Source organism: Heterodontus francisci, chromosome 2 (assembly GCF_036365525.1).
Source record: "Heterodontus francisci isolate sHetFra1 chromosome 2, sHetFra1.hap1, whole genome shotgun sequence".
Classification (NCBI taxonomy): domain Eukaryota; kingdom Metazoa; phylum Chordata; class Chondrichthyes; order Heterodontiformes; family Heterodontidae; genus Heterodontus; species Heterodontus francisci.
In genome coordinates, this window is record NC_090372.1 from 207,317,852 (window position 1) to 207,335,026 (window position 17,175).

At 44.7% G+C, this 17,175-nt stretch overlaps 1 protein-coding gene across 1 annotated transcript in view; it reads right to left on the reverse strand.

Moving 5' to 3' along the window:
• The window catches only part of obscnb (obscurin, cytoskeletal calmodulin and titin-interacting RhoGEF b), an 868,128-nt gene that overhangs the window by 265,901 nt on the left and 585,052 nt on the right, over positions 1-17,175 (reverse strand). The window contains exons 104-109 of the mRNA XM_068053434.1: positions 15,477-15,487; positions 11,225-11,323; positions 8,875-9,093; positions 3,220-3,366; positions 2,122-2,271; positions 749-888 (exon numbers count right to left, since the gene is read on the reverse strand). Of these exons, the coding sequence (XP_067909535.1) occupies positions 749-888; positions 2,122-2,271; positions 3,220-3,366; positions 8,875-9,093; positions 11,225-11,323; positions 15,477-15,487 (766 nt within the window). The remainder of the gene's footprint in view (positions 1-748; positions 889-2,121; positions 2,272-3,219; positions 3,367-8,874; positions 9,094-11,224; positions 11,324-15,476; positions 15,488-17,175) is intronic.

Here is a 17,175-nt window from a genome sequence, read left to right on the forward strand (position 1 = left end):
AGGTGAGGCACTTAAATGCGAGGCCATTAAATCTATAAAGCACTGGAACATTCTGTATTTCTGGTTATTTGATCAATGAGCAAATATTTGAATTGTCTTTCCCCGTCCTCTACACTTTTCATGCCACATGCTTTCCTTGGGTGAAAGGACAAGATATCTTCCAAAATGCTGCTCTATGACTAGCTACTTGCAGGTAATGAAAACAAAAGGGGCTGGAAATACTCAGCAGGTCTGGCAGCATCTGTGGAGAGAGAAGCAGAGTTAACATTACGCTAACTCTGCTTCTCTCTCCACAGATGCTGCCAGACCTGCTGAGTATTTCCAGCACTTTTTGTTTTTATTTCAGATTTCCAGCATCTGCAGTATTTTTCTTTTATTTTAGCTACTTGCAGGTGTTTGCAAACAGTCCAGGGTGACCACTGTTTAGTAAGCCTGCTGTTCCTGTGCGAAAGCACAGTAACACATTGATGCTTGAATTCATTATATATAGAAATTAGTTCGCAATTCACATACTACAGAGCGGAAAACTTTTAACTTCCATTTGATTCTATTTAGGACTGATGCCAGGATGAACATTTTATGCAAAGAGTGATCAATGTTCAGAATAAAACCTTTCAAGATCTCATTAAGTGATATGATGAAAGACTGTAAGTTTTTTTCCAGGACAGGTAAGTTAAGATGAGTCAAATGGCCTCATTCATCTGTTTCATTTTGTGATTATAAAGGAAATTTAAAGAGCACACGCTACCTCGCCTCTAGTTTCTGCATCTTCAGACTCAGAGGAGGATTCGTTGACAATAGAAGAAGGCCTGGATCTACCATGACGTGGAGATGGAGATGGAGTCTTCGCTTCCTCATCACTTTCTGCTCCAGGAACACGAAGTGAAGCTGAAATGCAATACAGACATTTTGATTAATCTCAACTTCACCTTACCATTGCTTCTCAATTTAGCTGATCCCTTTTCCTACTGTTTTCAACTTTAATGGCATCCTGCACTATGGGCTGTTGCACTTCATCTAGGTTTCTCAGAAAATGTTTAAAATCTATGTTTCACTGCAAAAGGATCACCAGTAATTTCTTCAGAGGTTTTCTCAATCAGCTGCCGTAACCTTGGTGGATATCCTGTTTTCGCGTGTATCTGGAATTTCCACAGGTTACAGTGATCAATCAGGAGAATCCCTGAGAAAATTCTCAGTGCTTGTTTTATTCCTGGAAGCTTTTCTTTCAAGCCACATGCCATTCCTAGCTTTCAGACCTCTGCAGTGCAGATCTACTATTGGTGCACAAAGGTGACATTGGATGAGGGACTTTGAGACTATTCCTTTTTGTTTGGAAGCACCTACCCTCTGGTCAGCACCTGCCCTGATGACATGGTGTTGTCAGCGATAATGCATTGTATTAATAATCAGGGGTACAAGTCTTTCAACATGGTGGGATTTGAGCTCCATGTTATTCCAGGATGTGCTCTTTTCAGTGTTGAGATAGAAAGAGAGAAGGACAAAAAGTGACATTTAGGCAGGGAGCATGGGAGAGGAATAGATGGATACGGAAAGGCAGAGTTAGAAAGGAGGAGTGGTTAGGGCTATGAACTTAAGAATGTAATTCTACAAAATCAAAACACTGGATGCTGGAAATCTGAAATAAAAACTGAAAATGCTGGAAATACTCTGGCAGCATCTGTAGAGAGAAAAACAGTTAACATTTAAGGTTAAAAGAAGCATTCAAAAGGGAATTCGACTGTTATATGAGATGGAAGAATGTGCAGGGTTTACAGGAGAAGGCAGGGGAATGGCATGCCGGTGCCGACACAACAGGCCAAGTGGCCTCTTTCTGCGCTGTAATAATTCTGTGATTCTGTGAGGTCAGTTCTGATGAAAGGTCTCAGACCTGAAATGTTAAGAATGTAATTCTTCTTGAAGAGCAGAAGGTTTAAACCACATATCTATAGCGGTACCTTCCAAAACTGCAGGGGATCATACAAATTCTGCAGAACAGAATTCAATTTAAGTGCTCGTCTGTTATGGACACAATTAACGGATGTTAGTGGAGGTTACACTCTGAATTACCTTTCTCAAAATGAGTAGTTTACATTAGACTAATCTTTACTGCCCAAGGCTCACCTTGAGTGATCTTTGCAGAGACCATCTGTGTGATCTGAGATGTTAATTTCTGCAGGAATTCTTCAGTTCCAACATCTGCCAGTGAAAAATGTGGTAAGGTTGTAGTTGCAGAAACGTCTCTGCTGACTTCTGCCAGCATTTCTCTCTGATCTGTAATACAATAAAGGAAAATACTCCGAGAACTGGAAAAACATTTGTATTGCAAAATCAAAAAATATAAAAACAATGCAAATTGCATTTAGAGAATAGGATGAAATATAAATGTTACGTTTCATATGCTATTTAGTTTTGAATTAAAATTGGGCACAAAAGAAATAACTGTGTAGATCAAAAGCTAAATGGGCACTAAGTGATCAAGAGAATATCCACAGGTTCAGCACTGTTTTTGCTTGAACAAGAACAAAGAACAGTACAGCACAGGAACAGGCCATTCGGCCCTCCAAGCCTGCGCCGATCTTGATGCCTGCCTAAACTAAAACCTTCTGCACTTCCGGGGTCTGTATCCCTCTATTCCCATCCTATTCATGTATTTGTCAAGATGCCTCTTAAACGTCTCTATGATACCTGCTTCCACCACCTCCCCCGGCAACAAGTTCCAGGCACAAACCGCCCTCTGTGTAAAGAACTTGCCTCACACATCCCCTCTAAACTTTGCCCCTCTCACCTTAAACCTATGTCCCCTAGTAACTGACTCTTCCACCCTGGGAAAAAGCTTCTGACTATCCACTCTGTCCATGACGCTTATAACTTTGTAAACCTCTATCATGTCGCCCCTCCATCTCCAGTGAAAACAATCCGAGTTTATCGAACCTCTCCTCATAGCTAATGCCCTCCAGACCAGGCAACATCCTGGTAAACCTCTTCTGTACCCTCTCCAAAGCCTCCACATCCTTCTGGTAATGTGGCGACCAGAATTGCATGTAATATTCTAAGTGTGGCTTAACTAAAGTTCTGTACAGCATATTCTAAGTGTGGCCTAACTAAAGTTCTGTACAGAGTGGATACATGCAGATTTTTACACTATAAAATTCCATAAGAGCAAGCTTTAATGTTGCATTAAGCTTACCTAGCTTCATTAAGTTTTACAAAGATACTTACTTTTCTCTGATCCTTTATGATCAGGTTCTTGTCGTCTGTAACAAAGATGTAACATCATTGCCACACAGTTGAAGTAAAAAAACAGAAAAATCAAATTAAAACAAGGATTAAGAACACTATTTTTGAGACCCCCATGAAGACCCCCACCTGCCAGGAATGAGGCATATTAATTTTGTCACATGAACATTAATTTTAAGCTTGCTGGAGTGGAGAGATGACTTGTTTAAAGGGATCAACAGTGGCTGGAAAAAGTCGCCTAGGAAAAGACAATGGGAACTGCTCACTGATTCAATTTACAGAGATTGGTTTGGGCGTTGGTAATCCACATCTTGTCGGTGTAACAGACAGCACTACATCCCGCCCACCGAGAACTCTGTAATCCAAGACACAGGAGTTTGTTTAAACAGCGAGTCACATGACTAACCTGCTGGCCCAGGTCTGGTTTTGAACAGCTTGGGTTAGGCTGCAGATTGCAACTGAACTTGGAAGAAGAGAGCCTCTCTCTCTCTCTCTCACTAATTTCCGGATCCACTGAATGCACTTAAACCTCAAGAGAGAAAAGATGCCTACATCGAAACAAGTTTAAAAGCGTGCACTGGGACCCAACGAAACGGAAAGACTTACCAGCAATCAAAGATGCTACATCGAACTTAAAGGACCGTAAATAATTCCCAGATATTGCCTCAAACATTTCCCCTTTACTCCTTCTACTTTTTCTGTCTCTATCTGCGTTTGTGTTTATTGCGTATGCATGCTAGAGTGGTCGCGTCGCGTATTCGTTAACTGAATTAGAGTTTAAGATGAATAAACTGCCACCTTTTTTGTTTAAATCTAAGAAAACCTGTCTGAATGATTTCTTTGCCTTATAATTGGAAAGCAGTGAACAAGGATTCACGGAGGGGGACCTAAAAACATGGCGTCTTTAAAAACTAAACCCTGTTACGGTTAAAACAGGCAAAGGCTGAGAGGGAATCCCTAGACCCCTTTCTCACCTGGTCCTAACACTATCAACAGCCAGTTTAAAAAAAAATTAATTTAGCAACATTTTTATTTACATTTAACCAGAGTATCTTTTCGATCTCAGGCTGTAGACATCACTGGCAAGGCAAGCATTTATTGGCCTACCACCTAGAGAAGATGGTAGTAGGCCACTTTTTGAACCACTGCATGTGGTAAAGTTACTGTCACAATTCCCTTTTTGCAGCGGTTTAATACAACTGAGTGGCTTACTTGGCCACTTTTTTTTATTATTATTCATTCATAGGATGTGGGCGTCACTAGCTAAGCCAGCATTTATTGCCAATCCCTAATTGCCCTTGAGAAGGTGGTGGTGAGCTGCCTTCTTGAACCCCTGCAGTCCAGGTGAGGTAAGCACACCAACAGTGCGGTTTAGAAGGGAGTTCCAGGATTTTGACCCAGTGACAGTGAAGGAAAGGCGATATAGTTCCAAGTCAGGATGGTATGTGACTTGGAGGGGAACTTGCAGGTGGTGGTATTCTCATGCATTTGCTGCCCTTGTCCTTCTAGTTGGTAGAGGTCGTGGGTTTGGAAGGCGCTGTCTGAGAAGCCTTGGTGCATTGCTGCAGTGCATACTGCAGATGGTACACACTGCTACCACTGTGCGTCGGTGGTGGAGGGAGTGAATGTTTTTGGATGGGGTGCCAATCAAGCGGGCTGCTTTGTCCTGGATGGTGTCGAGCTTCTTGAGTGTTGTTGGAGCTGCACCCATCCAGGCAAGTGGAGGGTATTCTATAACACTCCTGACTTGTGCCTTGTAGATGGTGGACAGGCTTTGTGGAGTCAGGAGGTGAGTTACTCACCACCGGATTCCTAGCCCCTGACTTGCTCTTGTACCACGGTATTTATATGGCTACTCTAATTCAATTTCTGGTCAATGGTAACCCCCAGGATATTGATAGTGGGGGATTCAGCGATCGTAATGCCATTGAATGTCAAGAGGAGATGGTTAGATTCTCTCTTGTTGGAAATAGTCATTACCTGGCACTTGTGTGCCGTGAATGTTACTTGCCACTTATCAGCCAAAGCTTGGATATTGTCCAGGTCTTTCTGCATTTCTACACAGACTGCTTCAATATCTGAGGAGTCGCGAATGGTGCTGAACATTGTGCAATCATCAGCAAACATCCCCACTTCTGACCTTATGATTGAATGAAGGCCATTGATGAAGCAGCTAAAGGTGGTTGGGTCTAGGGCATTAGCCTCAGGAACTCCTGCAGTGATGTCCTGGGGCTGAGATGATTGAACTCCAACAACCACAACCATCTTCCTTTGCGCTAGGTATGACTCCAACCAACGGAGACTTTTCCCCCTGATTCCCATTGACTTCAGTTTTGCTAGGGCTCCTTGATGTCAAGGGCAGTCACTATCACCTCACCTCTTGAGTTCAGCTCATTTGTCCATGTTTGAACCAAGGCTGTAATGAGGTCAGGATCTGAGACACCCTGGTGGAATCCAAACTGAGCGTCACTGAGCAGGTTATTGCTAGGCAAGTGCCGCTTGATCACACTGTCGATGACACCTTTCTTCACTTTACTGATGATTGAGGGTAGACTGATGGGGCGGTAATTGGCTGGGTTGGACTTGTCCTGCTTTTTGTGTACAGGACATACCTGGGCAATTTGGAAAATAGCCCAGTAGATGTCAGTGTTGTACTGGAACATCTTGTGCTTGGGACGCGGCAAGTTCTGGAGCACAGGTCTTCAGTGCTATTGCCGGAATATTATCAGGGCCCATAGCCTTTGCAGTATCCAGTGCCTTCAGTCGTTTCTTGATATCACGCAGAGTGAATCGAATTGGCTGAAGTCTGGCGTCTGTGATGTTGGGGACTTCAGGAGGAGGCCGAGATGGATCATCAACTCGGCACTTCTGGCTGAAGATTGTTGCAAATGCTTCAGGCTTATCTTTTGCACTGATGTGCTGGGCTCCCCCACCATTAAGGATGGGGATATTTGTGGAGCCACCTCCTCCAGTTAGTTTGTTTAATTGCCCACCACCATTCATGGCTGGATGTGGCAGGACTGCAGAGCTTCGATCTGATCCGATGGTTATGCGATCGCTTAGCTCTGTTTATCGCATGCTGCTTTTGCAGTTTGGCACGCAAGTAGTTCTGTGTTGTAGCTTCACCAGGTTGACACATCATTTTGAGGTATGCCTGGTGCTGCTCCTGGCATGCCCTCCTGCACTCTCCATTGAACAAGGGTTGGTCTCCTGGTTTGATGGTAATGGTAGAGTGAGGGATATGCCGGGCCATGAGGTTAGAGATTGTGGTTGAGTATAATTCTGATGCTGCTGATGGCCCACAGCGCCTCAAGGATGCCCAGTTTTGCATTGCTAGATCTGTTCGAAATCTATTCCATTTAGCACAGTAATAGTGCCACACAAAACGATGGAGGGTATCCTCAATGTGAAGACGGGACTTCATCTCCACGAGGACAGTGCGGTGGTCACTCCGACCAATACTGTCATGGACAGATGCATTTGCGACAGGCAGATTGGTGAGGATGAGGTCAAATATGTTTTTCCCTCTTGTTGATTCCCTCACCACCTGCCGCATACCCAGTCGAGTAGCTATGTCCTTTAGGGCTCGGCCAGCTCGGTCAGTAATGGTGCCTCTGAGCCACTCTTGGTGATGGACATTGAAGTCCCCCACCCAGAGTACATTCTGTGCCCTTGCCACCTTCAGTACTTCCTCCAAGTGGTATTCAACATGGAGGAGAATTAATGCTCTGCCTAACGCCACAAAACTGGACTCTCCTTTGGTTGTTTTTCCCCCTCCGTCTCCATCCCCTTAACCGTGATCAGTTGAGCTGTGAATAAGGTCGTTAGATTTCCTGCTACCTCCAAAGAGAAAGTTACTCCAAAAAAAGTGACCAACTTGTAAACAGAATTCAAATGAAGCCTGACCCTGAAAATACTTGGGCCTCCTCCTCCATCTATTGGCTAGATGGCAGTCACTTCAAAATCCACCTTATTATTTGAAAAGTATTACAGCTGGTCAATTTTGGGTCCCATCATTCCGTGGTGTCCTGCTTACATATTCTGTATAATGGGTCTTCCTGAAAGGAGGAAGCAAAGTCAAGGGACGAATTGCTCTTCCTCTTCCATAATCCCCAACTATGCTGATGTCAAAATTCACTGTACATTTTTTTAATATTCGTTCATGGAATGTGGACATCACTGGCTAAACCAGCATTTATTGCCCATCCCTAATTGCCTTTGAGAAGTTGGTGGTGAGCTGCCTACTTGAACCGCTGCAGTCCATGTGAGGTAGATACACCCACAGTGCTGTTGGTAAGGGAGTTCCAGGATTTTGACCCAGCGACAGTGAAGGAATGGCGCTCTAGTTCCAAGTCAGATTGGTGTGTGGCTTGGAGGGAAACTTGCAGGTGGTGATGTTTTCATGCATTTGCTGCCCTCATCCTTCAAGGTGGTAGAGGTCGCGGGTTTGGAAGGTGCTGTCGAAGGAGCCTTGGTGCGTTGCTGCAGTGTATCTTGTAGATGGTACACACTGCTGCCACTGTGTGCCAGTGGTGGAGGGAGTGAATGTTTGTGGATGGGGTGCCAATCAAGCAGGCTGCTTTGTCCTGGATGGTGTCGAGCTTCTTGAGTGTTGTTGGAGCTGCACCCATCCAGGCAAGTGGACAGCATTCCATCCCACTCCTGACTTGGTAGATGGTGGACAGGCATTGGGGAGACAGGAGGTGAGTTACTCACCACAGGATTCCTAACCTCTGCCCTACTCTTGTAGCCACGATATTTATATGGCTACTCCAGTTCAATTTCTGGTCAATGGTAACCCCCAGGATATTGATAGTGAGGGATTCAGCGATCATAATGTCATTGAATGTCAAGGGGAGATGATCAGATTCTCTCTTGTTGGAGATGGTCATTGCCTGGCACTTTTGTGACGCGAATGTTACTTGCCACTTATCAGTCTTGCCAAGGTCAGTTAACACAACAAAAAAATGGGATCTAAACTGGAATGTACCTAATTTGTACAGCTCAGTACCATAACAAACCACCAAGGGAGCTATCATTTGAATTCAAACAGTTAAAGTGCCCCACCACCCCCATATTTTTCAATGAAATATCCAATTAGATGAATTTACCCTTGTAAGAATGTTTGCATAATAGCTTCTTTCACAGTTGTGGTTTCTTCTGTTGAAACTTCAACTTCTTGCATGAAAACAGAAAGGCACACAAATATTGTAAATTGGTAATGCATATAGTTTCTTTGAAATTAATAACTACTAATTTGTCTCTGCAGTTCAGAAATTGATGTAATCAAAAAAACTTGTTTTTACTGTAAATAGCCTGGTACTCCTACACATGTAAAAAGAACCCTCACATAAATTGTCAACATTTTGTCACATAGCAATTTGTGAAAATTGTACTGGAGTAAATTGATCGAAAGCAGTTTGATTCTACAGGTCATATATGCAACTAGTAACTTGATGGCCAGGATAATCTGAAAGACTAACATTTATAGGATACCATATCACATCTCTGAGAGATAAATTGTAATTGGAATGCAATAAAATTGAATTTGAAAAATATATTATAACTATTGTTGAAGTTAAAAAAAATTCTCTCACCACACTGCTTATGTGAAATCTATTAGTAACTTTTGCTCACCATCTACAATGTCCAAGTGAGCAGAGCAGATGGACTGGCCAGCCTTGTTTGTAGCAATACAGGTATAGATTCCAGTGTATTCCTTCCCGACATCCAGCAGGATCAGACTGTGCTGCATATTTGAGCTAGCCAATTTATACCCTGGTGTATCTTGTTTAATCCAGATCACATCTTCCACTGACTCTTCTTTAAGCCACGTTATATCAGGTATCGGAGATCCTGAAAAAAGTGTATTATTGGCAATCTGAATACTCAAATTACTTCCAAAGATTTTCAATATACTCCGTGTCAGCAGCAGAGCTTTGCAAAATTACTTTCATGCCCTCAGGGCGCTATTTGTTAATCAGTTATTAGGAGGTGCAAGAGAGTAATCTAGAACAAAGAACAGTACAGCACAGGAACAGGCCATTTGGCACTCCAAGCCTGCGCCGATCTTGATGCCTGCCTAAACTAACACCTTCTGCACTTCCGGGGCCCATATCCCTCTATTTCCTTCCTATTCATATATTTGTCAAGATGTCTCTTAGACGTCGCTATCGTATCTGCTTCCACCACCTCCCCTGGCAGCAAGTTCCAGGCACTCACCACCCTCTAAGTGTGGCCTAACTAAGGTTCTGTACAGCTGCAACATGACTTGCCAATTTTGATACTCTATGCCCCGACTGATGAAGGCAAGCATGCCGTATGCCTTCTTGACTACCTTATCCACCTGCGTTGCCACTTTCAGTGACCGGTGGACCTGTACGCCCAGATCTCTCTGCCTGTCAATACTCCTAAGTGTTCTTCCATTTACTGTATACTTCCCACCTGCATTAGACCTTCCAAGATGCATTTCCTCACATTTGTCCGGATTAAACTCCATCTGCCATTTCTCCGCCCAAGTCTCCAACCGATCTATATCCTGCTGTATCCTCTGACAATCTTCATCATTATCCGCAACTCCACCAACGTTGTGTCGTCCGCAAACTTACTAATCAGACCAGCTACATTTTCCTCCAAATCATTTATATATACTACAAACAGCAAAGGTCCCAGCACTGATCCCTGCGGAACACCACTAGTCACATCCCTCCATTCAGAAAAACACCCATCCACTGATACCCTCTGTCTTCTATGACCGAGCCAGTTCTGTATCCATCTTGCCAGCTCACCTCTGATCCCGTGTGACTTCACCTTTTGTACCAGTCTGCCATGCGGGACCTTGTCAAAGGCTTTACTAAAGTCCATATAGATAACATCCACTGCCCTTCCTTCATCAATCATCTTCGTCACTTCCTCAAAAAACTCAATCAAGTTAATGAGACACGACCTCCCCTTCACAAAACCATGCTGTCTCTCGCTAATAAGTTTGTTTGTTTCCAAATGGGTGTAAATCCCGTCCCGAATAATCCTCTCTAATAGTTTCCCTACCACTGACGTAAGGCTCGCCGGCCTATAATTTCCTGGATTATCCTTGTCACCCTTCTTAAACAAAGACACAACATTGGCTATTCTCCAGTCCTCTGGGACCTTACCTGTAGCCAATGAGGATGCAAAGATTTCTGTCAAGGCCCAGCAATTTCTGCCCTTGCCTCCCTCAGTATTCTAGGGTAGATCCCATCAGGCCCTGGGGACTTATCTAAATTAATGCTTTGCAAGACACCCAACACCTCCTCCTTTTTGATAATGAGATGACTGCGACTATCTGCACTCCCTTCCTTAGGCTCATCATCCACAAAGTCCTTCTCTTTGGTGAATACTGATGCAAAGTACTCATTTAGCACCTCGGCCATTTCCTCTGTCTCCACACATAGATTCCCATCTCTGTCCTTGAGTGGGCCAACCCTTTCCCTGGTTACCCTCTTGCTCTTTATGTACGTATAAAAAGCCTTGGGATTTTCCTTAATCCTGTTTGCCAATGACTTTTCATGACCCCTTTTAGCCCTCCTAATTCCTTGCTTAAGTTCCTTCCTACTGCCTTTATAATCCTCAAGTGCTTCATCTGTTCCTAGCCTTCCAGCCCTTACAAATGCTTCCTTTTTCTTTTTGACTACGCTCACAATATCATGTGTTATCCAAGCTTCCCGAAACTTGCCAAACTTGTCTTTTTTCCTCACAGGAACATGCTGGTCCTGGATTCTAATCAACTGACGTTTGAAAGACTCCCACATGTCAGATGTGGGGTGACTGGAGAACCTCCTCCTTTCCTATGAACTTAGGAATCTCACTATGGCAGCACATATGAGAACGCAATCATTAGCTATTTGTGTTACAGCAATGCTCCTTCCGTTATGTGGTTTTCAAAAACAATCGTAGAAGCACCCTCAAACATAAGAGATTTTTACAATTGCTGGTGGGAAATTCATCTTACCTTCGACCCTGACAGTTAAGGTAATGCTCGCTCCTTTCCTTACATTCTTACTTGTGAACTTTTCCAGAAATCTTGGTGGAACCAGCTTCTCTGGTTTTCCTAGAAGAGGAGCAATCAGGAAAGAAAATACAGTAATAGTTTCTAAGTGCCACCTGCAGTTGCCAGGCCATTTATTTTACAGACTACTTAGCATTTATAATCTGCTTTACCATTAACTCTAACCATCTTACTTAATCTCCTGAGAGGAGTTTCTCCCCGCCCTTCAAAAGTAAATCAAAAAAGACTCCAAAATATCCATCCTACAGTATGGGGTAATTCTGTAGTTCCTGGAGTATGGAGTTACCCCATCTTTATTCCTGACCAGTGTTCTAACAGTACATATTTTCCAGTTCCAGGGACTTACCTTTCATTTACCTATATCTTAGTTATCCTTAAATCCCTCAGCGCTGTTACCAATTAGATATTCATAAAGATCTTTTCAGAGGTACTCCCTAATTTAGCATTAATTACTTTAGCTGGGTGTCTTTTCTACATATGCAATATTCTGTTAGGATCAAAAATCATTCTAATTGCAAATAAAGATACATTAAATTTAAAATAATAGGAAATGTACAACAGGTCAGTCACCATCTGGCTGCAAAAGATATACTTGAATGGAAACCTTCACCGGCTGCTTTTTGATCCCTGTGTATTATATATAGCTGGTTAAGCTTTTCACTCAGGTTACACAATTCTTAATTAGCTTTCAACTATTTTGTCTATTCCGGCTTTAAATAATGGGCAGGATTTGCCTCCTGGGACCTGATGTTGGAACCATTTCTGGGTTCCAACCCCGGTGATTTGGGGGAGTGGGGGGGGTTGCAGGCAAGTAGTCACAACCTGTGATTTTCCCCGATGTCAGTTGCTAAATGGCTATGTGTGGGTTTGGTGGCCAATTAGCAGCAGTGGGTGTGAGATGGAGGCAGGACTTCTAGAGTGCCGGCCTGATTTAAAGGCATCATGGCAACCATTACTGTGGCAGCCGCTTTGAATCAGAATGCAAGCTCCAGTGCAACAGGAGGAGAGGCAGAGGCCTGGCACCTGGAGGCTGCACTTCACGGATGCAGACCTTGAGGTGCTACTGGAGGCTGTGAGAAAGAGGAGGGAGGTCATGTTTCCAGAGGGTGGCAGAAGGCCACCCAGCCAAACGAAGCAGTTTGGAGGTGGCAGGAACTGTGAGCAACAGAAGTGTCATGTGGAGAAAGTGGGTGCAGTGCTGCAAGAGGTTTAGCGACATTCTTTGTTCTGGCAAAGTGAGTGTAACACGAGACCCTGATGACAGGCCTCTACGTATGCACTGTACAGCAGACACACCAGCTGAGCAGCCAGAGGGCGCATGGTGCTCCTTAACATGGCAATAATGTATGCCCAGGGTACTTAGTGACCCTCAGCAATGTCCAGAGCCCTAGTGCTATTGAGGCCTGGCAGCACTGATATATGCAGCTTCTTATGGCCAACTTGCGAAATGCGCATGGGATAACACCAAGTTGACCCTTAGGACCAAGCTGATGGTTTATAAGGCCTGTGTTCTCAGCACCTTGCGGTATGGCTGAAATATGGGCGACTTACAGCTACCAGGAAAATAAGCTTAATAATTTCTGTCTTCGCTGTCTGCGGTGCATTATGGGTATATCCTGGCAGGGGCAAGACAAAATCACAAATGTGGCAGTCCTCTCAAAAACAGAGCTCCCAAGTGTGTTGGCAATAATCAAACAGAGGCAACTTTGGTAGATTGGACACATCCGCAGGATGGAAGACAGCTGCATACCCAAGGACCTTCTGTATGGTGAGGTAGCCGGAGCCAGATGACCAGTGGGGCGCCTGGGAGTCGCTAGCTGGCGAAAGAGGGAAATGGCGACAATGGTGTGCACTACCATGAGGACCAGTTGCTATAGCAGCTTGACAACAGGCGCCAATGTCAAAAACAACAACTCACAGCGTCACTTGGCTGCTTCACGTGCAGCACTGGTGGCAGAACCTGCCTCTCAAGGACTGGCCTTCACCGCCATCAGCAAAGGTGCACCAAGAGAAGACACCCCACCTAAATGGATTGTTTGCTGCATGTCCATCATTTTTCGTAGATGAAAGGATGTCAACCAACATGTAAATGAGCTGCTGGCATTGGTCAGAGAAGCCAGTAGTGCCTTCTCTCTCTCTTTTGTCCTGGCAGGAGAATGGGGCACATTATTAGTGGGTGAGGGCTCAAACAGGAGGAGGAGTGCCCCAGATCACCATCATCACTGCCATGGAAGAGGCATTGATGGAAATTGCCAGGGTGGCTGCTCAGGACCTAGTGGGGTACAGAGAGAGATGGGAATACCTGGAGGAGAAGGTGTAAAGATATTGAGATCTTGCAGATGAAGGGGCTGGAGTGCACTCCTCCCCATCTAGCAAAATCCCAAAGACTCAGCTGCATTGGGAAGCATCAGCACTGCTGTCACAGGCAAATTCTCATGATCTCCTTCCCACGTCTCTCACAGGTTCAATCGTCGAGGGCAAGTGCTAAAGTTCAGTCGCATCACTGGGGGAATCCTAAGCATCCGAGACAACACCAGCACTGTCACATTATAAAAGGTGCACCCTCCACCAGCACAGAAACTCTCACATTGGTGGGTCCTCGCCCGCAATTAGAAAGGGTGCTTTGGGTGAAGAGCACAGCACTAGTGAGCAGGAGGAGGTGACAGAGGCAGACAATGTTGTGGGCTTGGAGGATGGAGATCAGACACAGCCACACTCTACCACTGACTGTTCAGTGGCGCTGATGGCACAAAGATACATGGAATGGATGCCAGTTACGTCCCAGCTGGTGGATGCAGTGATGCAGAGTGCCATCCAAGGACTGAGGCAGTCACCCACGAGGATGAGGGCGTCTCCCTTCACGAGGTGCCATCATCATTATCAGCCTCCTCGGTACCTCTGATTGAGGGACCATCCATGCAGCACGGCTCTATGACGGAGGCTGCCCCTGCATTGAAGCTGGTGCAGCAACCTTTGGAGGTGCCCCCACTGGCTTCTCCATGACAAGGATGATTGCCAATGGCATCTCAGCTGCAAGCAGACACAAAGCTAGCAGGTTGCCTCCACCTCACCCGTGGCAAGAAGGGAAGCACTGCTTAGAACTGGTTGAGAGCAGAGGCTCTCGGAGACTGTCAGTCAAAGCACTGAGTGGTTTACTGGAGTTTATTTCACTTGTTATTGTGTACTTTGTTACTTTTTGGAAATACTGTAAATATTGACATGACTCCAGACATGTGAGCTTGCATTCTTTAATGGCAAAACTTGAAAAGAGGGATGAAATGGTGAAGGGAAACAATGGTCTTTGAAGGGGAACAGTGAGACTGCTGGACAGATGTGCATCATGCATTGGCGGTATTCAAGGCTGCGTCTTCAACAGACGTGTTTCAAAGGCAGCTCAAAGGGAGTTCCAGAGCATGCAGTCCTGCTGGGTTAGAAGTGCTCAGGTGAAATGTGCCTTTGTTCTCTGGTGTTGATGCCATCCTGATGAGACCTTCAAATTTGTGACGAGCCCGGCCTCTTCCCTGCCCAGCCTGGGCACCTCTCTGCTCTGTATCTTTCTTTTCCTCCTGCTCCTCCCAATAAGCTGTGTTGTTCCAAGGCTTCACCCTCTTCAAGGTTCACTTCTCTGAAGGGCCATGATATGGAGAACACAGCAGACCACCACAGTACATAAGACCCTTGCAGGTGTGTAACTACAGGGTGCCACCTGTTACGATCAGGTGAGGAGGGGTTGAAGGGCTCCCCCCTTTTTCCTCTCCTTGTTTGACCGCAGTAGGTTTATCTCTTTTTGAAGAGGATAAACTTGCCAATTTTAGCGAGTGGATAACTGTTTACACACTTTCTTTTTTTGGCCTCCTTATCTCGAGAGACAATGGATAAGCGCCTGGAGGTGGTCAGTGGTTTGTGAAGCAGCGCCTGGAGTGGCTATAAAGGCCAATTCTAGAGTGACAGGCTCTTCCACAGGTGCTGCAGAGAAATTTGTTTGTCGGGGCTGTTACACAGTTGGCTCTCCCCTTGCGCCGCTGTCTTTTTTCCTGCCAACTGCTAAGTCTCTTCGACTCGCCACACTTTAGCCCCGTCTTTATGGCTGCCCGCCAGCTCTGGCGAACGCTGGCAACTGACTCCCACGACTTGTGATCAATGTCACATGATTTCATGTTGCGTTTGCAGACGTCTTTAAAGCGGAGACATGGACGGCTGGTGGGTCTGATACCAGTGGCGAGCTCGCTGTACAATGTGTCTTTGGGGATCCTGCTATCTTCCATGTTTACACACTGTGAGCATAAAAAGAGCTAATTGGATAGGTTTTCTTAAGTTTAACAAAAAGGTTAGCTTTATTGTACTTAAACCGATCTAAGTAAACTAATAAATACAATCTGACTTACACACACATACACACACACTCGAAGTTCACACACATATACAAATAGGTTACAGAGTGGGGAAGGATAGATTGGTAAATTAGAGTCCAGAGAAATAAAAGGGGTATACAGCTGTAGAGCTTGGTAACTTGGCTGGCTTCAGGCTGAATTCTGTGGCGACTGTACTTTGGTGGTCCTGAGGATTCAGATTTGAACATGTGGACGGCTGATTCAGTGTTTCTGCTGGAGACGGTAGTGTGGCTGATTTCCTTCAAGGAGTCTCTGTCTGCAGCAAGGGCATTTCTGGGTGGTCACAGTCAGAAAACAGGGTTCAAAGCTTGCAAGGTGGGTTGGAGGGAGAGGAAGGAAGGAGGGACTCTACTTGGGTCTTCTCTCATCAGCATCTAGCTGTTTGTCTCCTTACTGCAGAAAAAAACAGATGCTTAAGCACACGAATGGTGGGGCTATCACATGACCATCACCCAGTGATTCAAGCATGGTCATTACTAATGTATTCCCTCTTGCAACTTAATTAGTCCATGTCTAAAAGTCCTCTTCTTAAATCTAGGGTCTCAATGTTCAAGTGATTAGGTTTGAGTGGTTCATCTCTATCAATTGAATACTTCAGGTAATGAACGACCTTGACGCCTTGTTAATGGGAATAGCATAGGTGGTCTGTGCAGACTTGCTGTCGCCATCTCAATGTATTGGAATGTGTAAAGTACAGTGATGAAAATTGGGGTAGCCATCTTTAGCTGCAAACAATGAGTCACCGTTAACAAAAACAGAAAGTACTGGAAATGCTCAGGAGGTTTGGCAGCATCTGTGGAGAGAGAAGCAAAATTACAAAAAAAGACAAAAAAGAATACTTTGGCCAAATACTTGCTAATTCTTGAAGAATAAAGAGAAGATATGGAAAGTTGTCAGTTGTCCCTTTTTTGGTTTGGCGTCCCAAATACACGTAGACGGCTGTCACTAGGATCTTTCCAGAACAGTTTTTTTCAGGTGCTGCTGAACATCAGTTGAGCAGACTTTCCAGAAGAAATACAACAACAGGGGTTTCTGGTCAGCTTTTCAGGAGAAATGCAGCATCAGTTTCTCTATTTCTTACACTTGATTCTCAGGAAGTTCTCAAAGAGATAGAAGAGGGTGCTGATGGTGGCTGCACTCTTGGCTGGTTTTCTCCAACTGCCTTCAAAACAGTTCACACCTCAACACACTAACCAAAGCAAAACTAAATCCAGTATCTCAAGACCTCTATAAATCTTGACCTGTCACTTCTCCGTAAACATCTCCCCTTAGTCCAAAAAGCCCCCGCTGGGTAATTATTTGAAGACAGGTGACTTCCAGTAAGGGTTGTTTACAAACCAAGTCCAAAGACCTGCTGAATACCCCAGTGAAAAAAAAATCCATGGAATCCTTGTCAGTTTTCCCAAATAAAACAATGTCCATAATTTTAAAATACATCAGTCCTCAAAAAAATATGGAAGCACCATCATAACAGCGGACATGCAGGTAAAGCCCTTGTTGTGG